The sequence below is a fragment of the Aquarana catesbeiana genome, linkage group LG06 (genome assembly GCF_042186555.1).
Source record: "Aquarana catesbeiana isolate 2022-GZ linkage group LG06, ASM4218655v1, whole genome shotgun sequence".
NCBI classification, from domain to species: Eukaryota; Metazoa; Chordata; class Amphibia; order Anura; family Ranidae; genus Aquarana; species Aquarana catesbeiana.
This window is the reverse complement of record NC_133329.1, coordinates 64,459,078-64,487,005: the sequence shown is the minus strand read 5'-3', so window position 1 is coordinate 64,487,005 and position 27,928 is coordinate 64,459,078. Positions and strand designations below refer to the sequence as shown.

Here is a 27,928-nt window from a genome sequence, read left to right as displayed (position 1 = left end):
AAGAGCTAAAAGTGGATGTTGTAGTGTAGAGAACTGTTGAACTTTGAATTAGGAACTGTTAAGTACTGTTGCCATAGGAGACAGCAAACCTACACGTGCAGAAATGGCACCTTGGTGGGTCCTTTCCCTGTACGGCTGTCCTCCTATTGAAGTCTCGGAGTCTGCCTAATTGAAATTGCTACTACTTAAGGGTGTCCTGGCCCTAACCCTCTTTCCCCCTGCAAATAATAAAAAAAGAACTTGCCAAGAAATAAAACCTCTTTTGCATCCAAGAAGTGTCTGGCACCCAATTACTTTTACCATCTTTGCACCCACTATGCCTCATAACCCACTACATATTGAAGGATGTCAGCTGTCTGTGGCTTCAAAGGTTTTCATTAGACTGGAAGAGGTTAAAGACTTAGGCTCTGGTCCGGCCGCACCTGGAGTATGCTGTCCAGTTCTGGGCACCAGTCCTCAGGAAGGATGTACTGGAAATGGAGCGAGTACAAAGAAGGGCAACAAAGCTAATAAAGGGTCTGGAGGATCTTAGTTATGAGGAAAGGTTGCAAGCACTGAACTTATTCTGTCTGGAGAAGAGACGCTTGAGAGGGGATATGATTTCAATTTACAAATACTGTACTGGTGACCCCACAATAGGGATAAAACTTTTTTGCAGAAGAGAGTTTAATAAGACTCGTGGCCACTCATTACAATTAGAAGAAAATAGGTCTAACCTTAAACTACGTAGAGGGTTCTTTACTGTAAGAGCGGCAAGGATGTGGAATTTCCTTCCACAGGCGGTGGTCTCAGCGGGGAGCATTGATAGCTTCAAGAAACTATTAGATAATCACCTGAATGACCGCAACATACAGGGATATACAATGTAATAGTGACACATAATCACACACATAGGTTGGACTTGATGGACTTGTGTCTTTTTTCAACCTCACCTACTATGTAACTATGTAACTCTGCTACACAATTCTTTAGTTATGGAAAAAGTAGGGAGGAATGAGAACCTCTGTCAGGTTTTTTCGACCTCTGTAGTCCAAATGGGGAGATCCACCCTCTTTCCTGGTGACCATTGTCATCAGAACAGACATTTTGAGCTGGGGGAATTTTTTCAACAGGAACACTTGTTCTGTTAACTGCTGTGTGCAAGGGGATTTCCTTCACTTTGGAGCGTTTTCTATAAACTACCTGTTCTGTCTATAGGATGGGAGTGAAGGGAAGTCTCCCCAAGGGCATACAGCAGTTTAATCCAGAGGCGTAGCCAAGATACTCAAAGTGGCTTAAGAGTTTTGAGTTCCCAGAGTTCCTCTATACATTAGAGGACAGGTCACTTGGCAGAGCTCATTTCCAATCCCAGCACTGTAGACAGCTCCCCCCCCACACACACACGCTATACAGGGCTGAAATCACATTCACTTTACACACAGTCTGTCTTCACAGGGTGTATCTGGCTTTTATGTTGCCCTTCTGACCTGTGAAATTCTCTGGTCGTAACAGCAGTGTAGTTGCAGTAGGCAGATACACCCTGTGCAGATCATGGTTAACTGGTTGTGTTGTAAAGGAATGTGATTTCAGCCCTGCGGAGGAGGAACAGTATAGAGTGCTGTAATGGGAAAGGAGCTCAGGAGCCAGGCATAGCATGCGGGGTGGAGGGGGTGGTCAGGGGGCTTTGGGGGGGGGCAACTTAGATCTGGGAGGGCAAAGCCAGGTGACACAAAATCTGAAGCCTGCAGCCCTCCAGGGGCCCCCCGAGAAGGTATTAAGGGATTTGTTTAAGCAATTTCTGAAGGTTTCTCTGTCAGTGTTGGCAGGTGTTGGGGGAAGGTCACCTCCCAGCAATTGTGACCCCTGCAACCCCTTATGCTACACCCATGATTCAATCCATTCCATACTCCATATAGATATACTTTAAGGTTTGTGTCCACATCTCACAAAATTCAATATTTTTAGTAAAAGGAAACAAAAAGATTTTTTGATTAAAAAACTGACTGATTACATTCAGATTATTTATTATAAAATGATTGACTTTCACAGTACAAAAGTGACAACATAATAAAATGACAAAGCCAAAATGCAAAACCTTGGATACATTGAACACTTGGGGTTCTTCTTACTGGTCCTTTTGTTGGCTACATAAAGCTTAACCTGTGTGAAGTTTTAACCAAAAAACTGAATATATTTAGACAAGCATACAAGTGGTGATCCAAAAGTCTGTAGGCTCAAATAGAGAGGAAAAAAACTCAGGTTCATGAACCATTTTATTTTAATTTTGTAACATATTCTCCCTTAACATAACTTCATTGCACTTCTTCAGTCGATGTTGAGGTATTTGATTCCATCGATATTAAACCTCTCCTATTGACCACTCCACAAAAGAAGAGCATCCGTGACTTTATCATCAAAACTCTTTTTTTTGCAAGCATTCCTTCATGGGAAAAAGCAGTCCTCGAGGACAAGAACTATTTTAAACCCTGCTTCATAGATAGCAGCCAAGTAACAAAGATATATCGGGGCACTGTCTTGGTGCAAGAGGACTTTTTGATGTAACTTTCTATGCTTTTTACAAAGCCATCCACAACTTGGCCCCCGACAACATCACTAACCTAGTCTCAAAATACCAACCTATTTGTTCCCTTTGTTTCTCCCAAGAACTCCTGCTCTCTAGTTCCCTCATCACCTCCTCCCATGCTTGCCTCCAGAACTATTCCCGAGCCTCTCCCATCCTCTGGAACTCCCTACCCCAATCTGTCTGACTATCTCCTACTCTGCTTGCTTTTAGACACTCCATGAAAACCCTTTTCTTCAGAGAAGCCTATCCTGCCCCCACCTAACAACTGTACTTTTACTTTCTCCATCAGGTCATCCCCCACAGCTATTACCTTTTGTATCACTTGACCCTCCCTCCTAGATTGTAAGCTCTAACGAGCAGGGCCCTCTGATTCCTCCTGTATTGATTTGTATTGTAATTGTACTCTCTGCCCTCATGTTGTAAAGCGTTGCGCAAACTGTTGGCGCTATATAAAGCCTGTATAATAATAATAATGCTTCTTCTTCTTCTTGATTACAGTTCACAAATGTTAGACACTTGAAATTTTCAATTTAAAAATAAAACAAAAAAACAATATATTATAACATACTAACACCACCTAAGGCCATATGCTAACTGGGCCTCTAGTGGTACTTACTTGTATGGCAGTATGTGCCCAGGGATGCATGCCAAGAATGCAGACTTCTGGCATCCTCGGAATTCATCCCTGCATACTGCCCTAAAAACATTCAAACCACTAGGTGCACTCTCAAGCCCCATCCAGTCACAGTAGCTGTAAGCCTCTCATAGAGTTTGGCAGACTACAGGCAAGATAGCAGGGCTTAGACAGGACACCTTTGCCCTCTGCCTGCAGCTAGACACTAGAGCCCCATGCATTGAAGCTAAATACCCTTGTTCATGGGTACTTAATCAAATCATACCCCATCAAGTGTTGGACCATGGACTATCATATATATATATAATATAAATATATAACACACACACACACATACTGTAATAACAGCATGTACTTCCTACCATATTTTTATTCAGATAAATACAAAGGTAAAAAAAGGGAAATTGTCTAGAGCTGCGAGAATGAAAGCACCATATCCCAAGATATTTAAACAGTCATATGGTAGGAAAAACAGGATTTTTAAGGTGCTGAAGACACATTGTAACTATATAGTAAAGTCAAATACATTTTATTGTACAGATTTCAAAAGAGTTAAAATCAGATACTGTATAAAAACATAGGTGACAGTTTCATATGGTCGTCATATATGTACAGAGGTTTCCTCTCTACGTGTTTCACCAGGAACGTTTTCCATTGTGTGGGATGGCGGTCTATGTAAACCATAGAATTTAACAGGACATCAACCTCTTTTTACTAGCTTTCTCAATACGGCTACATGAATGGGATTTATCTTTATATTTTATTTTGATGTTAGAAATTCATCAATATCTGGGTCATCTTGTGAAGGTAAATGGCGAGACTCTGGTGCTGGTACAGCAGGATAATGTTAGTAACTCATGTTATGCGCATCCCATGGAGATGGATGGTGAAACTCCGGGGCTGGAACACCAAGATGTTGGTAACTCCTTTTATAAGACTTATATTGCAGGGGTGGTGAGACTCTGCTGCAGAAACCAAAACGATGTTAGGTTTCCATCTGATCTGACTCTGGAAAACAAGGATGATGTTGATAAGACATTGTAATAAACACACATGTGACTATATCTGCATATTCTGCATACAATTATAAAAGGTATAGGTTAACTTGGGTGAGTTTTTCCATCAATAGCATCCCCCTATCAACCTTCTAAGGTACTCAGTTACCCCCTGGTCTTACTGCTTGGCAAACCTCATTACTGCAAGCATTCCAAAGTATAGGATGTACCGGAGAAGTGACACACAAAGGTCAGCCAACACTGGAAAGACACAGAGTACAAACAAACTGAGGACTTACTAGAGCGATAGATAGACAGAAATGAAGAACAATACAACAATCACCGTGGTATGTGAGTGGTTAACTGTTAATTGTAGTGCAAGACAAATAATACACCAACAGGACAGTACAAGCAAATAGACTGGAAAGTAATGTCACAGCAGCAATGGCAGTGGGGAAGAACTTCTAAAACAAGTATTCATTCATAAAAAAACAGGCAGAACTTGAACCTCATTGAAAGTCATTACTCAGCCACAGGAACTCTGCTTTCTTTTTTTTTCACTAAACATTGGGACCTCTTCACCTCTTCCACTTTCAGGAGGGAAACAGTAAAATCATTTTTAAAGGAGATTCGCCTAATTTTCATTTTTTATCTATTTAAAAATAGGTGCCAAACAGGAAATCAGGAATCAAGGCTTGGCAAAATTTTCTTTGCTATATCAAAGTTACTATTTTACATAAAATGGATAAACCATGTGATGCCACCGGTCAGAAATGGTTAAAAATGACCATTGCACGTGATGATAAATATGTCTCTGTGTGTTGGGGTTTTACTACTGAAAATGTGTGTTCTTTCTACTGCAATATAAGCATTAGGGATCAGGACAAAAGTACACAGACTTGGGGCTCATGCATTTTTTGGGGGGACTTTTTTTAGTGTGCAGCTCATCTTTAAAATCCATAACAGACCCTAATCTATGATCAGGATCTAATATGGATGTTGTGGGGAATCTCCTAGCCACTTTGTTCACAAACAGTTTTAAAGCTGCCCTTTAGACCCCATACACCATTGGTTCTCAACTCCTGTCCTCAGGACCCACCAACAGGCCAGATTTTAGGCAATACCTTGGGGGAGATGCAGACTAGAATACTGCATTCACTGAGCAGCAAATTATATCAACTGTGATGTATTTCAGTTATCTTGCAAACCTGGCCTGTTAGTGGGTCCTGAGGACTGGAGTTGAGAACCACTGCCATACACACTATTAGATTTTCTGCAGATTTTTGTCTTCAGATTTACCAAAACCATATAATATGAGGTCAAACCTTAAGCCTCGGTTCACACCAGAGGCGGCACGACTTGCAGGTCGCCTCACCGAGGCGACCTGCACACGACTGCACGGGCGACTTGCAAAATGACTTCTGTATAGAAGTCTATGCAAGTCGCCCCAAGTCGCCCCCGAAGTCGTACAGGAACCTTTTTCTAAGTCGGAGCGACTTGCGTCGCTACCCTTAGAACAGTTCCATTGTACTGAACGGGACGCTACTTGTCAGGTGACCTAGGTCGCTTGACAAGTCGTCCCAGTGTGAACCGGGCTAAGAGTTTCAATTTGTATGCAGTAAGCCAGCCCTTGCACTACGTGGTTTTGGTAAATCTGAAGACAAAAATCTGCAGAAAACCTAATAGTGTGTATGGGGCCTGTCAAAAAAATATCTGCTTCTTGCTAAACAGTATTTACATTTTTATTTTATTTTTGCATTAGTACATGTTGCCTATGGCAATTCCAAGATATCTATACCCCTTCTTTCCCCAAAACTTGCAAATTGGCTTTAAAAAAGTAACAAGATTCAACTCCCATAGACCTCAATGAGGTCCAGCTGCTATGTTCAGGTTTAGCAGATTTTTTTCAATTGTTTGGGAATGTCCAGCAAACTAACTTTGCTTGGTTTGTTCATCACAAACACTGCACCTGAGCACCACAAAGAAAAAAAAACATTTTTATACATTTTTAATATTCAAAGCAAACTCCCCCATCCATCCATGTTTCTATGCTTTATTTTGCTGAGAAATCACTTTGGAAACCCCCCCCCCAGCATTTCTGGTCATTGCCATCTGGAGGTTTTCTTTTGGTGGTATTTGATCACCTCTGGGGTTTTTATTTTTTGCTAAACAAACTAAAAAAGACCGACATTTAAAAACAGTGTGACCAATCAGACATCCGTGATGAGGTCACGTGATGGGTCTGCTCCTGATAGGACAGAGAGGAGTCAGTTGACTGCCTTGGATTATCCAATGGGACCACCCACCAATAGGGGAAGAGGCATATCCTTTAACCAATAGGAAAAAAGTAAACGTATTAGAAACGTATTAAGATAATAAATGGGGGAGAGGGGCCCACAATGTCAGATTAACAGCAGCGCTGCAAACATCCATGTCCACTCAAAGAGTTCTAGGATACATCAATATATTAATCATAATGCACAGACATAATAACAAGATCCTATGTGTGAATACAAATGACCGGGGGGATGTTATCGTTGGTAAGAACTACACCAAGGGTCACATGACAACATCTCCTCTGGTGTAGCCGGATGATCCACGTGTGTACACCGGTCTCATTGGATAATCCAAGGCAGTCAGCTGACTCCTCTCTGTCCTATCAGGAGCAGACCCATCACGTGACCTCATCACGGATGTCTGATTGGTTGTTTTTATATAAATTTATACAGTGTAGGAGATGAGTTTGATGCCCCAGTTGAAGTCTATGTGGACAAAACGCGTTGGGCGAGCCTTACTCTTCCCTTCACTTGACTTTATTGTTTTTTTACATGATCACGCTTTTTATATCGCTTGTTGATTATTGGTGATATCCAATAAAAATACGTCATTTGATCTGCACTATTGGCATTTCTAAATATTTTTTGGTAACCACTCACATTTTGGAGACTCTCCTGTGGCCGTGACCCTTCCTTGGCCCTCTGAACTGGCAGTCGCGACTTGGATTACAGAGGAAAGATTCCCCTTAAGATCCGGGGTTTCTGGGACCAACCATCGTCCATTAAGGATCTCGGAGCCTGTTCGATTCGGTGTCACCGGCATCCGAATCCACTTCCTCTGATAAGCGTATTTCATCTATTCCCATTATATGATTGTATAATCCATGACATACAGAGGAGAAGATTCCTGCACCAGTGCAACATTTCATATACAGTTGATTCTGGGACTTTTCATAGTCTGGTTTATGGCTACATATTGGGACTTTATTGTATTTTTCCCATCACATACTAATTGATATCACGTCACATGTGCTTCATTCATGGGCCCTCTCTAATGGCCACCATCACTGATGTGTTTTCCACCATTGGTCATTATCATTAGCACTACATTTTTATTTGTGATTGTGTTTATAATATTGGTCATATTCTATGTAGCTGCTTTTTACATATTGGGTTAGCGCAGTGTTATTTATATACATCTTTCTTGAAATCAATATATTAAACATATCCTGTGGAGTTGGATGGTGAGATTCTGGTGCTGGAACACTAGGATGATGATGTTGGTGATCAGTTATATTGAACACATCTTGTGAAGTTGGATAGTGAGGCTCTGGTGCTGGAACACCAGGATGATTTTGGTGATCCACTCTATTAGACACATCTTGTGGAGATTCTTCAATGTAATATTTGTGTAAGCATTCTTGTAAGTGATATTGGTAATCCATCATATAATACACATCTTGTGGAGGTGGATGGTGAGACTAGTGGGAACACCAAGACAATGTTAGAAATTTTTACACAGCTCTGCACTGAATTCTGGGGATTATTGGAAATAATTTTATTTTGATGTTAGAAATTCATCATATCTGGGTCATCTTGTAAATGGCGAGACTCTGGTGCTGGTACAGCAGGGTAATGTTATTAACTTGTGTTATGCGCATCCCATGGAGATGGATGCTGAAACTCTGGGGCTGGAACACCAAGATCATGTTGGTAACTGCTTTTATAAGACGTATATTGCAGGGGTGGTGAGACTCTGCTGCAGAAACCAAAACAATGTTAGGTTTCCATCTGATTTGACTCTGGAAAACAAGGATGGTGTTAATAAGACATTGTAGTAAACACACATGTGAATATATCTGCATATACTGTATACAATTATAAAAGGTATAGGTTAACTTGGGTGAGTTTTTCCACCTATAGCATCCCCCTATCAACCTTCTAAGGTACTCAGTTACCCTCTGGTCTTGCTGCTTGTCAAACCTCATTACTGCAAGCATTCCAAAGTATAGGATGTACCTGAGAAGTGACACACAAAGGTCACAGAGTACAAACTGAGGGCTTACTAGAGCAATAGATAAACAGAAAAGGAAAACAATGCAACAATCACCGAGGTATGTTAGTGGTTAACTGTTAACTGCAGTGCAAGACAAATAATACACCAACAAGAGAGTACAAGCAAACAGACTGGAATGTAATGTCACAGCAGCAATGGCAGTGGGGAAGGACATCTAAAACAAGGATTCATTGGCACTTCAAGGCTATCGAGGTTATATTTAAATCATTTGTCTGTGGAAAAAGCAGACACAAACTCCCATGGAATAAATTAAAGAACCCTACGGACCTGGGAGGGGCAGCATTACCTGACTTTAATTTATACTATATAGCAGGGCAACTGTTTCTAATAGGGAAAATAGACAGGACTAGATTTTTGGCCTTTCTGTGTCCCAAATGGTCCCATTCTACTGGTGACCCCTTTATAGCCATCACGGGTTGGACACCACTAGTACGTCTGACTAAGGAAAAAAAATCCCTGCTCCATCACTATCAGCGCATTTGGGCCATAGCAATGGTCAAATTACAATCTACACCCCTACATGAGCACACCCCGCTTTGGTGTAACTTAGACCTAATGGAATTCGACTCTATACCCGATTTGGAGTTTTGGAGATCCAGGGGGATATACCACTAGTCCCATTTGATATCTGCTGGTGGCATGAAGGGATTTGACAGACTGCAAAATCACTATGGACTTTCACCCTGGATATTCTTTAGGTAGCACCAACTCCAACAAGCTTTCAGAGCACAATTCCCGACTGGTCCCCTCTAACTCGAAGTAAATCCCCTTATGGCAGTGATATGTAGTCTAGATCCTAAAAAGCTGATATCCACTTTTTATAATATATTGCTGACGCCCTCAGCGTCTGGATCAGCATATACACTCAAAACTAGGTGGGAGGAGGATATTGGGGCGGTGGAGGACGAGGAATAGGGTGAGGACCTAGATAACTACAAACTGGTGTCCCCTAAATTATCTAAATGTCTCACACAGATGTACCTTGTCCACAGGGCATATCTCACCCCACTTAGAGTGTCACGATTTAAACAAGATCAAACAGCCAACTGTGGCATGTGCAAACAGGTGACAGGAACATTCTACCACCTTCTCTGGGACTGTCCTAGGGTGCAGGGCTTTTGGACACAAATTGTACAGTTTCTCCATGACACCATGGGGTCCCCTATTACTTTGAACCCTAAGTCATGCCTACTGGGCATATATCCAGAACTAGATATTAATATATTTATGAAAGTATTTCTTAATGAAACCCTTTTCTCGGCTAGGAAAATTATCGCAAGGCATTGGATGAGCCCCCCCAGAGTTTAAGATGTGGTTGATGGAAGTCAATCACAGCCTGAAATACAAAAAACTTATATACTCGCATAGAGGATGCCCCTCAAAATACGGTAAAATCTGGGATAGATGGTTACAGACCCTAGAGACCCTAGAGACCCTGGGCTAATATACGCCCCTCCGTTAGACCTGGTATGATTGTTGTCGCATATCTCTAACTACTACTAACAAATCAGGAATGCTGAGAAAACTAGATATACATTACCCTGTTGATAAAATGTCTTTGATTTGTATGTTACATATTAATGCATAGTGTCGTGGTGCCTTGACACCATTCTTTTTGTATTCAAGCTGGCTTATATATGTCATGTGATGATTGCATTGTCGCCCCTTGAATTGACCTTATATGTACTACTGTATACTTTGTATATCTTACTTTTTTTTTTTTTTGTACTAATAAAACCTATTTGAAGTTAAAAAAAAACAAGGATTCATTCATAAATAACAGGCAACACTTCAACCTGTCATTACTCACAGGAACTCACAGAAACTGTGTGACAGTGAAATGGTCACTATTGCCCGTATTCGCTCGTGACACGGTGAGAACCGGGATCTCTGTGTGTAAACACAGAGATCCCGCATCTCTGGGGGGAAAAGAAACTCACTCAGGGGAGAAGAGACCGATTGTCTGTTCATACAAAGTATTAACACCGATTTATCTCTTCCCCTAGCAAGTCCCACCCCCCCCACAGTTAGAACAAGTAGCAGGGAACACAGTTAACCCCTTGATCGCCCCCCTAGTGTTAACCCCTTCCCTGCCAGTGATATTTACACAGTAATCAATGCATTTTTATAGCACTAATCAATGTAAAAATGCCAATGGTCCCAAAAATGTGTCAAAATTGTTCGATGTGTCCACCATAATATCGCAGTCTGATAAAAATCGCAGATCGCCACCATTACTAGTAGAAAAAAAAAAAGATAATAATAAAAATGCTATAAATCTATCCCCTATTTTGTAGACGCTATAACTTTTGTACAAACCAATCAATATACGCTTATTGCGATTTTTATTACCAAAAATATGTAGAAGAATACACATCGGCCTATACTAAGAAAAAATGAGCTTTTCTTTAAAAAAAAAAAAAATGGGGATATTTATTATAGAAAATACAAAATATTATGTTTTTTTCAAAATTGTCACTATTTTTTTGTTTATAGCGCAAAAAATAAAAACCGCAGAGGTGATCAAATACCACCAAAAGAAAGCTCTATTTGTGGGAAAAAAAGGACGTCAATTTTGTTTTGTAACTGTCAGTTAAAGCGTCGCAGTGCCGAATTGCAAAAAATGGCCTGGTCATTCAGCAGCCAAATCTTCCGGGGCTGAAGTGGTTAATGCATCCTATGCATTAGGGTGAAAAAACACCTGGCAGTGACCGGCCCCCCAGCCCCCCCCCCCCCCCCGTTTTAATTACCTGAGCCCTGGAATTTCACACTCCCGAGACGCGCTCTTCCTCTGCTCTTGATTGGATATATTAATAGCAGCACAGCCATTGGCTCCCGCTGCTGTCAATCAAATCCAATGACACGGGCACCGGGGGGGGGCGTAGCTGAGTCCAGCATTCTGTGTCTATGGATGCAAATGCTAGACTCGGGAACGCACCCGCAAGGTAACCCCCCGGGAGAGCGCTTCTCCTAGGGGGTTATCTGATGCGGGGAGGAGTCATGAGAGCCACTGAGGGACCCCAGAAGAGTATGTTCAGTGTCACTGTGCAAAACAAGCTGCAAAGTGGAGGTAAGTATGACATGTTTGTTATTAAAAAAAAAATTAAAAATGAGCCTTTACAATCACTTTAAGCTGGACCTATGATCACTGCCCCAGGTTTCCAGTTGCAGGGTGGCTCCTTTCTCTTGAAGCATCCTGTGGAGCCACCCTCGCATGTGGAAACTAGAGTTGTGTTTCTCTACAACATTTGCATCAATAGAAACACACAGCCCCATAGCCTAGGATGGCAAAGCACTCCCCTACTTCTCCCTCCCCACTTCTCCAGGCTAATAGGTTGACTGCAAACTGTGCTGTCCACTCAGAGGAAATTCAGGGGAGAAGCACTGAGAGAGCAGGAGCCAGCAACATTGAAAGTTGTAAACTGCATGTTCTTGGGTAAGAATTTTAAAACCTAGTTCACTGGAGAATGTTTCATTTATTTTGCCAAATGTGTTAAAGGGTAAGTTCACCTTTCTTTTTTTTTCTAAATTCCAGCTCCCCTATGCACCAATATATCATTCATGTACTTTTTTTGCTAAAATATCAAAGCTTTCCATTAAATCTACATACACTTACTTTTCTTGTGCTCATCCAAATGTTTCCATTAGTAATGTCTTCTTCCTGATCAGACTTTAGGTCATGACACAGGAAGAAGTTGACCAGCTGACCTACATAGCACACACCCTGCATTATCCACCCACCCACTCCCAGCTGCACATTTCTTAAATGAAATGCAATCAGTCAGTGATCACCCGTCTCACTAAATACACAATCTACAATCAGATTGCATAGTGTATGGCCATCTTTATACAAGTACATAGGAGGGAGTGGACAGAAACACTCAGTTGTCAAGCCCCTTTCACATCTCTGCATAATGGGAAGATTTACCAAATTTAAATAATAGGAGGAAACGCCTGGTCAATCACTCTGTATCCAATCAGGCAGGGCCCTTACACTACATAGTTGATGGTAGATCTAAAGGAGCTTGTACAATTAGATTGTATAGTGAACTTTACAGAACCCAGGAGACCCTTCTCATGTTTTCAATACTACAGCTCTATCCACATAGACTGTTATCTCATCTCCTGCACACTTCAACATGCCAAATGAAAGATCGATGCAAGATTAAACTTAAAGGGTAAGTTCACCTTTTTTTTTTTTTGTTAAATTCCAGCTCTCCTATGTACTACTATAGCATTAATGTACTTCTTTTGCAAAAATATCAAAGCTTTCCATTAATTCTACAGACACTTACTTCACTGTCTTCATGGATGTTTGTATCAGATCAGATCAGATTGTATTGTGTATTGTCAAGTTTATACACCTAAAATTACTAGTTGCGCTTTCAGTTCCATTAATTGGTAACGGCACACCAAACACAGAAGCAAACACACATGACTATAGGATTCGTCAACTTACGGTCTTAAATTTATCATAGCTCTATAATAACCACACAACGCTGTGTGACATGGGTTTAAATGGCCACAACAGCCCTTTTATTAAACAAATTAATAACAACAAACCAGAACAATTTAACACCAGGAGGGGGTCTTTGGGGTCCCATTTTGATTATTACCAACTGTGTCCTCAGATGTGCCCCAGCCGACTCGAAGACGTTGCGACTTTCAAATTTTCCTTTCCTATGGGACCTAAGTCCTGGGAGAACCACCAACAACCAACCAAGGTGGGAGCGCCATACCCTGTATGGGCCCAAAAAAAATCTATAATCTGTTTAATTCTTGACCCCCCAAAGACCCCCTGACCCGCCAGTTGTTGTGACAAATGCAAAAATTAAAAAAAAACCCTCTTTCATTTTACTTTTTTTTTTTGCATATTTTTTTTTTAGAAAAAAAAACAATTGTTCCCCCCCCCCCCCTTCTTATACCACCTCCTAACCAAAATGTAGGGCGGGAGGGAGGGAACTCTTCAATCAAGAAAACTTTCCAGAATGATTACCCATCAGCCTATGCACATACCCAAACCCCCTTTTCGGCTCCACCCAGACCACCTGACCCTTGCTGCTCAAATAAGGTAAGCTACACCCCTACTTCACTACATTACTTAATTCTTTAACCCTTCCCAGACCTGTTCCTCCCATAGTCATGATGACCCTCCGTCTAATTTTTCTCCTCCGGGTCGCACTTTTTGCCATGTGGAAAAAACGAGGGGCAAATGCTGCAAAACGCCAAAATGTCCCACTAACCACATGTAATGCATTCCATTAAAATCAATGGGCTGCCCTATGCGTGTCACAGGAAAAACGAGCCACAAAACGTTCGCTCTCGCTACTCTAGGTGTGAATGGGGCCTGAAAGTGAAATTGGTGCGATAACACAAGAACAATGAGGCTCCATTCACATCTGTGCGTTTCCTTGCATTTCAGAAATGCGCTGCACCAAAAATATGCAGTAAAAAAACGCACCAAGCTTCACTCTAAAAATAGTTCTGAAGCTTCTTTGGGGCGATTGCTGTGTGTAGAGCAGAAAATTACCAAACGCCTCCCCACCTCGCTAAAATAAAAAAAAAAAAACGCATGTGGGAATGCGAGTTCCCGCTATGCAGAGATGTGAACGGGGCTTGACAGCTGAGTGTTTCTGTCCACTCCCTCCTATGTACTTGTATAAAGATGGTCATACACTATGTAATCTGATTGTGTATTTAGTGAGAAGGATGATCACTGATTGATTGCATTCATTCAAGAAATGTGCAGCTGGGAGTGGGAGGGTGGATGATGCAGGGTGTGTGCTAATGAGGTCAGCTGGTCAACTCCTTCCTGTGTCATGACCTAAAGTCTGATCAGGAAGAAGACATTACTAATGGAAACATTTGGAAACATGGATGAGCACAAGAAAAGTAAGTGTATGTAAATTTACAAAGTGTACAAAGGTGAACTTACCCTTTAAGCTAACCAAAAAAACAATGAAGGTTTATTACTACTTAAAATAATAGGGACACAACTTGACTTGCTTAGATAGAAAGGCTTTATATGTAATACAAATCTTACGGTCAGTGCCTTCCAATAATTTCTACTCCCACCCAGGCCCGGACTGGGACAAAAAATAGGCCTGGGCATTGTAGACTGGGTAGCCCGATCCATGGGGGGGGTGTAAGGGCGGGGATGGGGGGGCGGGCATTTGCAGGGGTGGTTAGTGATGGGATATTTCTGCAAAGAGACAGCCCCAGACCAGCAAAGAGACAGCCCCAGACCAGGCCCTTTCCCCAGAGCTATAGAGTGGGACTTTGGCTGTAACACACACTGGATCAGTTTAGGGTTCAGCATGCTCACATTCCTCCCTGTGCAGCTGTCACGATGTGCCGACCGGTGTTAGAGAAGAGGGCTGTTGTCCCTTGAGTGCAGCTATATCTCCAGCGGCCGGCCCGTGAGGTGTCTCTCTCCTGCAGACGCTTCCTGTGTGTCACAGGAGCTGTCTCTCTCCCGCCTTCTTCTCCACCTCCTAATTTGCTGGCACCAGCCCTGCTTTAGGCATGGCTGCATAGTGGGAGGTGAGCGGCGGCCGGGGTCTGTGTTACCCTGTCCGGACTGCGGTTACCGCTTACCTTCCGCTGTACAACAGGCCGCCCTTCTTAGGATATGCAGTCCGAAGGGCCCCAGCCCACCGGGCAGATGCCCTATGGCCAGTCCGGGCCTGCTCCTATCAGACACTTTTCTGTCCTCAGCCACAATGCAATTTGGAGTACAATTTTGTTAAGGATGAGTACTGTGCATTGATGAGGGACAATAAAGTCTTACAAGTTACTTAACAAAGCAGCAGAGGGAACCTTTACTTTATCAAGATGTACCAGGATCTAGTTAAATGGGTGAGGCCAAGGGGGAGGGGAGAGGGTTGGTTGCCCTGGGTGTACAATCTTCTATACACACACACACAGGAGAAAGCGAGAAAGCAGTCCTCAGATGTGCACATTGTAGCCAGTGACTTATATAAATCACTGCACACCAGCAGCATCTTCGTCTCATCTATTACCATACTACCTCCTATAGTAGTGTGAGTATCACTCCTCAGCCCCAGCATGAAAGCTGCAAGTTACTCAACAAACGTTCCATTAAACAGCCTACTAGGACTTGTAGTCTCTCCGCCCTTCCCCTCCAGGCATATCTGCATTAGCGGCTAAATGAAGCCCAGTGAGATTGCTATACAATGAGCTTTGCTGTAATGTTCCATAGCTTACATAAGAAAATCATAATTCAAAAATGTATAATTTGTCCGAGTTGCAACAGGCACCTAGTTCCTACTTCCCTACCCACCTTGTCTCCATGATGTGTGTGACTTTGATAGTTGTGCTGTGTAATGGACCGATGAAAGGAATTCAGGGAGTGCTAACGGTCCATGATTTAGGGGGTGCAATACTTGCCTTGCCCTGGGTGCTGGCAGCCCACTCTACACCATTGCCAGGATCCTCTGGCTCAATTCCTCTCTACCCTTCAGAGAATTCCTACCAACACAAAAATATGAATGCAATGACCTCTAAAACACAGTGAAGGTTTTGTTGTGGAATATCTTAGTAGTCGCCAGACTCCATGGGTTATCACTCTCAGGCATCTGAATGCTAGGCTTATGGGAACCAGGCGAACTGGAGGGTATGTGCCTAATATGCTATTGTAGAGAGTTGAATATGCCAGTATGGCCTTGTAAGGCTTGAATCTTGTGTATGTAGCTAAGTGGTGATCTGTGGACATCTTACCATAATTTTTACTCACCAAGCTCTTCTCTGTGCTCAACCACATTATGTTGTAGAGAATTATCCTGGAAATCCATCCCCTCCTCTTTATTACATGGAAGTGGACTGCAATGCTGCTGTGATATTGGAGTAATATGATGACCCGCTATATTATTCATATATTCTAGATGTGGATGGTGTGACTCTGGTGCTGGAGCACTAGGATAGTGTGGGTGACTGAACATATCATACACATCTTGCGGGTATGGATGTTGAGACTCGGATGCTAGAACTCCAGGATGATTTTGGTGATGCATTGTATTATACACTTCCTGTGGAAGATGATGGTGAGGATCTAATGGTGGAGCACCGGTTTGATGTTGGTGGTCCATTATATTATACACAACTTGTTGAGGCGAATGTTGATACTCGGGTGCTTGAACACCAGGATGATTTTGGTGATCCGTGAAATTAGACACATCCCATGGAATTGGATGGTGAGGCTCTGGTGCTGGAACAACTAGTGGATTATGGTAAATCATTATATTAAGCATATCTTGTGGAGTTGGATGGTGAGGCTCTGGTGCTGGAACACTAGGATGATGTTGGTGTTCCACTATATTCGACACATCTTGTGGAGATGGATGGTGGAACACTGGAGGTGGAACACCAGAATAAAGTTGCTCAGGGGCTGTAACAACAAAGTCACACAAAATACCTGTTACAGTCACTTGAAGTACAGTACAGTGTATTCTAAAAGCATGTGCATGAAATTTTAACATTACTCTTCCTATACAGAGCCTGAGATGGCTTGTCATCTGAAAGAGAACCAGTGCAGGGTAAATCAGAAGGCTGAATAAAATACTCCCCTGCTAGCACTGCTTATACTGGTTGGAGCTTACACAAGGCTGAGAACTCCCTGCCTCCACTGGACAGCAGTGGTACCTAGTAACTGGCCCCTGACAGGTATTTCTCTTCATTTCTCCTGGCAAGTATTTCTCTTTGCAGCTGAATAAGGCCCCATGTGCTTTGGGTGTTTCAGGTCCAGCCTCACTCCTGGCAGCATGTTAAACTCCATGAGAGGCTGACAGCTGCTGCGGCTGTGCAGGGTAGGATGGTGCACCTAGTGGTACAAACATTTAATAGAATATGCACCCAGGGATGAATGCCTTCAGATTTCCTGCGTTCTGGGCAAAGGTCCCTGCCATACTGCCATAAACGTCTGTTAGGTGCAACACCCAGCAGCAGCAATTGTCATCCTCTCATGCACCTGTGTACTGTTTGCTTACGCCTGTTGCAGGGGAGTGTTCCATAGCAGATAGTGTAATAAGAAACAATATTGCTTTTGATTTTGAGAAAAGACTTCACTGCTGAATAGTGTCCTGAAAAGTATAAAAGTATAAGCTGCTGCCGGGGGACATTTTAGGAAGTTCTGGCTGCTCATCCTAGGAGGTACTTCTGCTTCTGGTTGTCTACTAATTCAGATTGCAAAGCCTGGCTTAGAGGTACATAGTCTGCATTGACTGTAGCTACTAGACAGGTCTGGCACCATTATTTGCCTATTTTGGGGTATCCTGTATCCTAACCCCCTCTCCTGAGCCTATTGTACTTTAATAAACTCTGCACTATTTTGAAGTGACTGGTACCTAATTCCTTTTACCCTAAAAAGTGTCAAGGATTCCACCTCCAATGCCCCGTACACACGATCAGAAATGCCGCCAGCAAATCTCCGATGAGAGCTTTTGGTCGGAAATTGCGACCGTGTGTATGCTCCATCAGACTTTTGCTAGCGGAATTCCTGCCAGCAAAAGATTGAGAGCAGGTTCTCTATTTTTCGGTCAGAAAAAGTTCCTATCCGAAAATGTGTTCGTCTGTATGCAATTCCGACGCGCAAAAAACCACGCATGCTCGGAAACAATTTGACGCATGCTCAGAAGCATTGAACTTCATTTTCTCGGCTCGTCGTAGTGTTGTACGTCACTGCGTTCTTGACAGTCGAAAGTTCAGAGAACTTTTGTGTGACCGTGTGTATGCAAGCCAAGCTTGAGCAGCATTCCATCGGAAAAACCATGCAAGATTTTTCCAACGGAAATTCTGCTCGTGTGTACGGGACATAAGAGTTGAAATGCTAGCCCATGTACCTGGGAATCCTCCTTGTCTTCCGTGGGGTAGGGGGTGATATATTACCTATCAGCTCCTTTTCCATATTAGGTTGTGTAGCATAAGGGAATCCTAGGTTCATTTTGATTACGTCAAAAGTAGTTGGTCACTTTGTTTTTAATATTACTTTAACCTCTTCAGTAAAGAACGTACATATATTCTCACTATTCTCTACTCTAGCATTATATTAAGAAATCTTAACATTAGAAAAAAGCAAATCTACAAATTTGAAAGTACAGATGCCATAGGAAATTTGCTACACAACCATATGTCCATATGCTCAGTGGCGGCCCATCCATTAGGGGCATACGAGTGCCGCCCCCCTATCCATGCGTCACGCCCCCTAAAATACATGCTGGGCGCCTGACGCATGGATTGCAATGGGTTTTTTTTTTTTTAAGCATGTGATTAGAGCCAGAGGCTCTAATAGGCTTCAAAAAAGGGTGGGCTCGGGGTGCAGAGCACTGCTCCCTGAGCCCACCCAGTTGTGTGACAATATCGTGTAAATATTCGCTATTGTCACACTGATTCTCCTCCCAGCCAATCAAGAAGTGGCTCCTGAGACCCAGTTCAGAATTGGTCGAAAGGAGAAGTGATCCTATTGACCTAGGAATTGGAGGGAGGATATGCATGGCTGCCATGGTGCCGAGGACCGACCGACCCATCAGCCGCCAAGTCCGATCCTCTGGCCCTTCCATGCTGAGTGCTGTCAGCTCTTTCTGTGGCTGTCAGAGATGGGTTGCTGGCTACAGAAGAGGGGAGCACACACCTATAGAGGGAAGGGGTAGGTAGCAGTGAGCAGCAGTGACGCCGGTGTACCTAATGCACACCATTCTCCATGGATCGCTCCTATGTCAGCGCACACCGTGGACACCTCTCCAACATCGATCTCCCCCTGCCGCCAACCTCATCAAGCTGGCATTCCTAGGCATGGTCCGTGGTGTTGGTGTGGTGGCGGGCTGGAGCGACCAGGGGGGTCCGTGGTCAGGTCTGTCTGCCACCCCCCCGACTGATAGAGCACCAGCATATGCAGACTGAGTGAATTATTAAAGAATAAGTCCACCAAAGACCCATCCTTGAGATCTTGGTAGATGTTCATTTTAATCACATGTAACTTTCTTATATCTCTTGGGCTTGCCAGCTTCCTAAGCTTCATCTGTAATGTAAATCTGAACTCCAGGCAAATAGCTAAGAACTTTGATGAAATACATACATATGGGAGCTAGTCTATCTGCCAGAGGTTTTGTATTTCTGTTAAGGAAGTTGTAAATTCTGTATACAATGTACTCTACTGTATTTTGTATGCTTTGCCTGCCTCGGTATTGCACAACGCACTCACTGTGCACACGGCACTAATAATAATGTTTTCATTGTGTTTGCATTCTTTCTTAGAATTATGCTGCCTATGTAACACCGCTTGCTGCAATAAATGTAGAATTGTAATATTAATGTGATACCTGCGTAATTATGTGTATAAAACACTTCAATTGCGTTGAATAAACAGAACAGTTTTTTGGAAAGATTGAAAAGTGTATCTTTTGTGTCTGTTCCCTACTGCAGTAGTTATTATTAATTTGGAACCACTAATCCAATATGAGGATAGGAGTTGCCTATCTATAAAATGTCTAGAACAATTTTGGTCCATCCAGTTCTAAGGTTTGCATAGCTACAGTTAAATGTATCTAAACCCAAGAACAAAAATGTAAACCCACCACTCACCCAGTATGAACTAATGGCACAGTATTAATGTATATATACATGCAAGCCTCCTCCATGTATCCCTACCTTGCAAATGTCGCCCCTTCAGCAGTAGGAGCCCCGCAAAACTCTGGAAGTGGTTGGTGGGTCTCTTTGCCAAAGCTCATGGGCGGAGTCGTGATGTCACGAGACTCCCCACCCACCTCTACACTCTCCTATTCCTGAGTTTTGAGTAACATCCAGTCAAAACTCAGGAAAGGCACCACATGACTTCAGCATGCCCAATCATGCTGAGGTGTGGAGCAGCCAATCCTGGGAGAGCTGGAGAAGAAAGGAGGGGGGATGTGAAGCTGGAATCCTAACACACACACTCTCTCTCTCATGCTCATGCATGAGATAAAGAAATCAGATGTCAGTCACAGCAATGGGGGGGATGTGGTGACACAAACTTATTTGTGTGTTGTTTTTATCTTACTACAAAAAGATAAGAGGATTGCTCAGAGCTGGATTAACTCTTAGTGGCACAGATGACTTGACATCCTCTACTGTACCAGGTAAAATTATTCATTAAAAAAAAAAAATTCAGGTTTACATCCACTTTAGTACATTGCAGCTTATCAGTTCTTAGATGTGGTGACCATTTTGTTTTCACTTTTCAGCAAGTACAAAAAATATCCGATGATATTTTCAGAAATACAATGTCCTTGTCGATATCTGAGAGCTTCAAGGAAGACACAAAGAACTTTACCTTTATTTTGTAAACTACTAGTCTCACCGATTCCACCATGTAATAGAGATGAACAAAAGCAGAGATATGCAAAGTCCAGCCTGGGTGACAACCATGGCTTCCCCCATAGATGCAGTGGATAAAAAAGCATAGACATGAAACCAAAACAAAGGAAAAAAAATAAAGAAATCCAATGCAGTCACAACATCTAAGGACTGGAGGTCTGCATTACTCCCAATTTGTGCGGTTGGGTTTAAACACAGTTTCAATAACAGTTATGCCCTGTACACACGGTCGGATTTTCCGATAGAAAATGTGTGATAGGACCTTGTTGTCGGAAATTCCGACCGTGTGTGGGCTCCATCACACATTTTCCATCGGATTTTCCGACACACAAAGTTTGAGAGCAGGCTATAAAATTTTCCCACAACAAAATCCGTTGTCAGAAATTCCGATCGTGTGTACACAAATCCGACGCACAAAGTGCCACGCATGCTCAGAATAAATAAAGAGATGAAAGCTATTGGCTACTGCCCCGTTTTATAGTCCCGACGTACGTGTTTGACGTCACCACGTTCAGAATGATCGGATTTTCCGACAACTTTGTGTGACCGTGTGTATGCAAGACAAGTTTGAGCCAACATCCTTCGGAAAAAATCCTAGGATTTTGTTGTCAGAATGTCAGATCAACGTCCGACCGTGTGTACGGGGCATTACAGTTTCTGTCACTCCCCAGCCTGTGACTGGACAGTGAAAGGAGAGGCAGCTGACTGATAAGGCTATCTCTTTGCTCTCTTCTATAAATATATTCCTTGTTAACCACTTTAAGACCGGGCCTCTTTTTTAGATGTGGTGTTTACAAGTTAAAAATTACTTAGAACCCCCAAACATTATACATTTTTTTTCCAACATCCTAGAGAATAAAATGGCGGTCATTGCAATACTTTACGTCACACTGTATTTGCGCAGCGGTCTTACAATCGCACTTTTTTTTTTAAAAATACACTTTTTTAATTAAAAAATAAGACAACAGTAAAGTTAGCCCAATTTTTTTTTATATTGTGAAAGATAATGTTACGCCGAGTAAATTGATACCCGACACGCTTCAAAATTGCGCCCGCTCGTGGAATGGCGACAAACTTTTACCCTTAAAAATCTCCATAGGCGACATTTAAAAAATTCTACTGGTTGCACGTTTTGTGTTACAGAGGAAGTCTAGGGCTAGGATTATTGCTCTCGCTCGACCAATCGCGGCGATACCTCACATGTGTGGTTTGAACACCGTTTTAATATGCGGGCGCTACTTACGTATGTGTTCGCTTCTGTACGCAAGCTCGGTGGGATGGGGCGCGTTTACATTTTTTTTTTTCTTATTTATTTTACCTTTTACTTTTTACTTTTACATTGTTTTAAAAAAAAAAGTGTCACTTTTATTCCTATTACAAGGAATGTAAACATCCCTTGTAATAGAAAAAAAGCATGACAGGTCCTCTTAAATATGAGATCTGGGGTCAAAAAGACCTCAGATCTCATATTTACACTAAAATGCAATAAAAAAAAAATTTTGTAATTTAAAAAAATAAAATGGCCCTTTAAAACCTATGGGCGGAAGTGAAGTTTTGATGTCGCTTCCGCCCTGCAGTGTCAAAGAGACGGGTGGGGGCCATCTTCCCCTCACTCATCGTCCGTGTCAGCCCAGGGGACAAACGCGATCGCCTCCACCGCTGCCAGCGGCTCCAGTAAGCGGTGGAGGGCACCGGATCGCGGTGTCTGGAGTTCATTTTAAATTACTTTTAGGTGGAATCACACTTTCAAACTTAACTCTACCTTTGTCTGATTTTTTTACTGATATATACAGAATAAATAACTAGCGTTTTATCAAAGTTATTTCTTTACTTCTGTTCTTTTTTCTCTCTGACAGATTTTCTACTTCCTTCGTTATGAAAAAAAAAAAAAACTCACTTGTTCCCGATCAGAGTACGCACATAAGTGGATCTGTTTATGTGGGGACACATATGTGTGTACCTGTGTTTGTGGTGGGAGTGTACTGCATATCATAGGAGACTAAGCTGTCACCAACAATCCTGGGTCTCCTACTAATGATCTAGAGTCAAGGGGACAGACACTTAAACTCATGTCCATTGTGCTCATGTGTTCCTCCATCGGGCTTGTCCGTGGCTCTTTGCTTACCATTTCCATTACGGTTTCTCGCTTTGCTTATCAGCATTTGTTTTTAAAACTTTTTATATATTAGTTTAATAAACCTCATTTTTAAATACTGCACTATGGGAGCCCCTTGCTTTTTTCTAGGACTATGACGCTTGTTGGTGTGGAACGACCTGGGAAGCCCTGATTAAAGCATACTTCGGAGTCTGAATGAATAAGGGGACAAGCCTAATGAACACATGGCTTAGCACAGCTACCTAGGAGGAGATCCATTCACAGTCACCCACTCTATGCTTACTACCCCTGCAGGGGTAACTACGTCTGGTGAGTGGGGACCCACTGGGGGAGCACTATAGTCACACTATCTGCTGTGCACCGAAGTCACTTGATTCACACATTATTGGACTTTTTGGGACTACTTATATTTTTCTTTTTTTTATTTATGTGCAAATTTATTTTTGATTGGGAGCTTGGGTTATCATATTGGACATTTATCATATTTATGTTTAGGTACGGATCTAATTGCACTTTATTTATAAGAGTTCGCTTACACAGTTAGCGTTTGTATGATAGTTGGTGGACATTATTGCACTTTAATGTTGTGTATACACTTATCATATCATATACTTATAACGATCTATAACCTTGCAAAACTTGGTCGAGTCACAAGGTGGCGTGGGTATGCATCCCATTAATTAATAAACTAATAATTTGAGTTAGCCCTATTCAGATATATTCTAACACATATTCACTTTCTAGATTTTTGCAAATACACTATATGTTTTTTATATACCTTCTAGCTATGGATTAATAAATTTTTCACTATTCACTTTTACACTGCTACGTGGAAGTACGTTCACTTGTAATTTGGTGTAAGGACTATAGTCCAACACTTCACACCACTTCTTAATAATCTCTTATAGGGTAGCGCCAATTACCCCATTTTGTTATCTACTCCTGTAAGTTCCTTTGGGAACCCAATACGAGGGGGGGCTGCAACCCACACTATCCTAAGCGTGGAATCAATTATAAATTTATGTTGGAATACTGCCTTGCGGCCCAGTCTCCGAAGGGAGGGGATCATGCTCGACTTGCATATTGGCATTAATGGTTCCCTCAATGAACTGTAGCTCCCCAGTGCCGGCAGCACTCATGCAGCCCCAGAATATGACACTCCCACCACCATGCTTGACTGTAGGCAAGACAAACTTGTTTTTGTATTCCTCACCTGGTTGCCACCACACACGCTTGACACCATCTGAACTAAATAAGTTTATCTTGGTCTCATCAGACCACAGGACATGGTTCCAGTAATCCATGCCCTTAGTCTGCTTGTCTTTAGCAAACTGTTTGCAGGCTTTCTTGTGCATCATCTTTAGAACCGCTGTATGGTCTTGGCCACCATGCTGCAGCTCAGTTTCAGGGTCTTGGCAATCTCCTTATAGCTTAGGCCATCTTTATGTAGAGCAACAATACTTTTTTTCAGTGATCGGTATGAGAAAGTGAGAGTAATAACACCAAATTTAACACACCTGTTCCCCATTCACACCCGAGACTTTGTAACACTGAGTCACATGACATCGGGGAGGGAAAATGGCTAATTTGTCCCAATTTGGACATTTTCACTTAAAGGTGTACTCACTTTTGTTGCCAGTGGTTTAGACATTAATGGCTGTGTGAGTTATTTTGAGGGGATAGCAAATTTACACTGTTATACAAGCTGTACATTCAATACTTTACATTGTAGCAAAGTGTCATTTCTTCAGTATTGTCACATAAAAAGATATAATAAAATATCTACAAAAATGTGAGGGGTGTACTCACTTTTGTGAGATACTGTATTGACAACTGTCTCCCCACTTCTTTGCTACAGCTCTCTGATAGATCTGAATTTCTAGGTATAGCACGCACAAAGGTCCTCTCACAATGCAGTACTACATGGTCACCTATTGTCGGTACTTAGTACATACCTATTGCCAGTACTTGACACATGGTCACCTATTGCCATTGCTCGGTACATGGTCACCTATTTCCAGTTCTTGGTACATGGTTACCTATTGCCATTGCTTGGTACATGGTCACCTATTTCTAGTTCTTGGTACATGGCCACCTATTTCCAGTTCTTGGTACATGGTTACCTATTGCTATTGCTCGGTACATGGTCACCTATTTCCAGTTCTTGGTACATGGCCACCTATTTCCATTGCTTGGTACATGGTCACCTATTGCCAGTACTGGGTACATGGTTACCTATTGCCAGTATTTGGTACATGATCACCTATTGCCATTGCTAGGTGCATAGTCCCCGTACTTAGTAGATGGTCACCTATTGCCAGTAGTGGGTACATGGTCACCTATTGCCATTGCTTGGTACATGATTACCTATTGCCATTTCTTGGAACATGGTCACCTATTGCTAGTTCTTTAGAACAAGGTCACCTATTGCCATTGCTTGGTATATGGCCACCTATTGCCAGTAGTGGGTACATGGTCACCTATTGCCAGTAGTGGGTACATGGTCACCTATTGCCATTTATTGGTACATCTGTCACCTGTTGCCATTGCAACCCAACTCAGTACTACAGAGCACACCATCCTATACAATGACATGGATGCAGTGCAATGTAATGCAGGGAATGAGCTTTTTATACCAGTAATAAACTGCACACTCAGAATCTCTTATTGCAGTGTATGTGGTACTCACCGGTGACTTGCAGAGCTCCTGTACTCCTCTCTATTGGTATCTCCAGGCTGGGATGTTCCACCCTGCAGATATATTCCACACCCTGATCTCTCTCCAGAGAGGGGGAGAAGGTCACACATGATTTATACCCATACAGCTTATCACTCTGTCTCTCTAGTGGAATAGTAGTAATTCTGTACATCCCATCTGAAACCACAGGATACATTTCTCCGGATTGCTTGTCTTTTCTGAACCAGGCAAGATTTCCTGCATTCGGGAAGCATTTTGTTATTGTGCATTGTATGGTGGCTTCTTCACCGATCCTCAGGACTGACATCTCCACCTGTGGCCTCCAGGGAAAGTCTACACAAATCAAAAAGTAAAACCCAGTTATATATTATGTGCTGCACTGACTGGATTAACATAAGATAACAGAACAGAAGGGGAGCTCTGAAGTGGATGTATGATTCTGGAAATTGTACATGTCTGGTTCAGAAAGTGCTGCTCCCCCCCCCCCCCCTCCTCCACCTGTGGCAGCCACCCATTCCCACTTCTGCAATTCTCATCTAGGTGAGAATTACATAAGCTTGCCCCCTTCTTCCTCGCCCTCAACCTCCTCAAACTAAATCACATGTCCCACATGCCGCTGTGCCTCACGCATGCACAGGGGGGAGCCAGCTGGGAGACTTGTTGATAATTATCCATGTGTTATAAAGATCAAATCAGGGTGGATGCGTCTATTTTTGGAGCAATCACCCTTGTTTGATATTATGATGACATAGAGTGAAAGACAAACTAGTTTGAAGCTGAACTCTGGGAAAAAAGTCCTTCCTTGGGGAGCAGAATCATAACTGTAATGATTTGTATGCTTTATGTTATATCTAAAGTTCAATTGTTATGCCTAGTTCCTTATGCATGTTAGTAAACAGTTAACAGTTTTAGTCATGTGATCTGGGGGCGGGGAGCTGTGGTAGTTGTAAGTAGGGATGGGTGAACGGTTCGGCCCAAGCATAAGTTCGGGCTGAGCACCAGTTAGGCTGCATACACATCTAATCCAGAGGTACCGGTGCATGTAACGGTAACATTTTTTTTTCCTATTGAGGTCTACCATGATGCCCACCAAAAGGCCCCCACATTCATTATTCTATATCATGATAACTAAAATAAATTTATCAGAGGAAAAATGCCATAAATCTATTCCCTATTTTGTAAAAGCTATAACTTTTGCGCAAATCAATCAATATACGCTTATTGCGATTTTTTTTTTTCTGCCACTTCAGTCGACCTTTTCAAGGGGCTCAAATCAACTTTGCAGTTCATTTTTCTTTAATCTCCCTCTAAATGTCTCATCATCGTGGCACTTTGCCATATCAAAGTAGTAAAAACAAAAAATAATATACTGTATCTATTACATGACACGTCCCATAGAGGATTAAACAAGCCCAATTACCATTACTGAACTCCTCTCTTCTTGTTTTCCCTTCCCACCCACACCCTCCCTCCCAGCTCCAAACCTTCCCTTTCCTCTCCTCTCCAAGGTCTTTTCTTCTTCTACTCTCCTTCTCTAGTCTAAGGCTTTCAGTTCTTTAGCGTAGCTCCAAGTTTTTTTAATTTTTTCCAACACTCCCACGCATCTAAATTCACACTTCTTGTTTCATCTATCATGCTCGCCAAAGTCTCCATGTTATATATTTCCTCTACTGCGTCTATCCACTCCCATGTCTCTGGGCTCTCCCTGCTCTGCCAACTCTTCGGTATCAATCTCTTTGCAGCGTTTAAAAGATGAGGAACCAGTGACCGCTTATATTTATTTATATCTCCTTCTCCCCCATGAAACAAAACCTCCCAGGGGTCTTCTACCACTTCTATTTCCGTAATTTTCTTAATTAAAGCGAGAATCTTCTTCCAGAAGTTTTTTATTTTAGGGCAATTCCACCAGAGGTGCCCCATTGTTCCTACTTCTTGGCAGTCCCGCCAGCAGTATGCCGACCCATTCTGATATTTACTTGTTATCTCTGTAGTTAAATAACTTCTACTTATGCATTTATAATTCATTTCTGCCGTTCGTACGTCTGTTGCTGAGTTGAAAATCATTTTCAAAATTCTTCTAATTGTGTTTTCATCCTTCTTTGTGCCAAGCTCCCTCTCCCATTTACCCATAAATGGCGGCATCTCCAATTTTTCTCTCGTCAAGATTTTATATATTTTAGAAACTATATTTCTCGGGTCTTCC

At 42.3% G+C, this 27,928-nt stretch overlaps 1 protein-coding gene across 1 annotated transcript in view; it reads right to left on the bottom strand.

Annotated features, from left to right (window-relative positions):
* LOC141147976 (uncharacterized) overlaps positions 1–27,928 on the bottom strand; it is a 488,999-nt gene that overhangs the window by 271,682 nt on the left and 189,389 nt on the right. Inside the window, exon 15 of the mRNA XM_073635132.1 lies at positions 25,717–26,058. Coding sequence (XP_073491233.1) covers positions 25,717–26,058 — 342 coding nt within the window. The remainder of the gene's footprint in view (positions 1–25,716; positions 26,059–27,928) is intronic.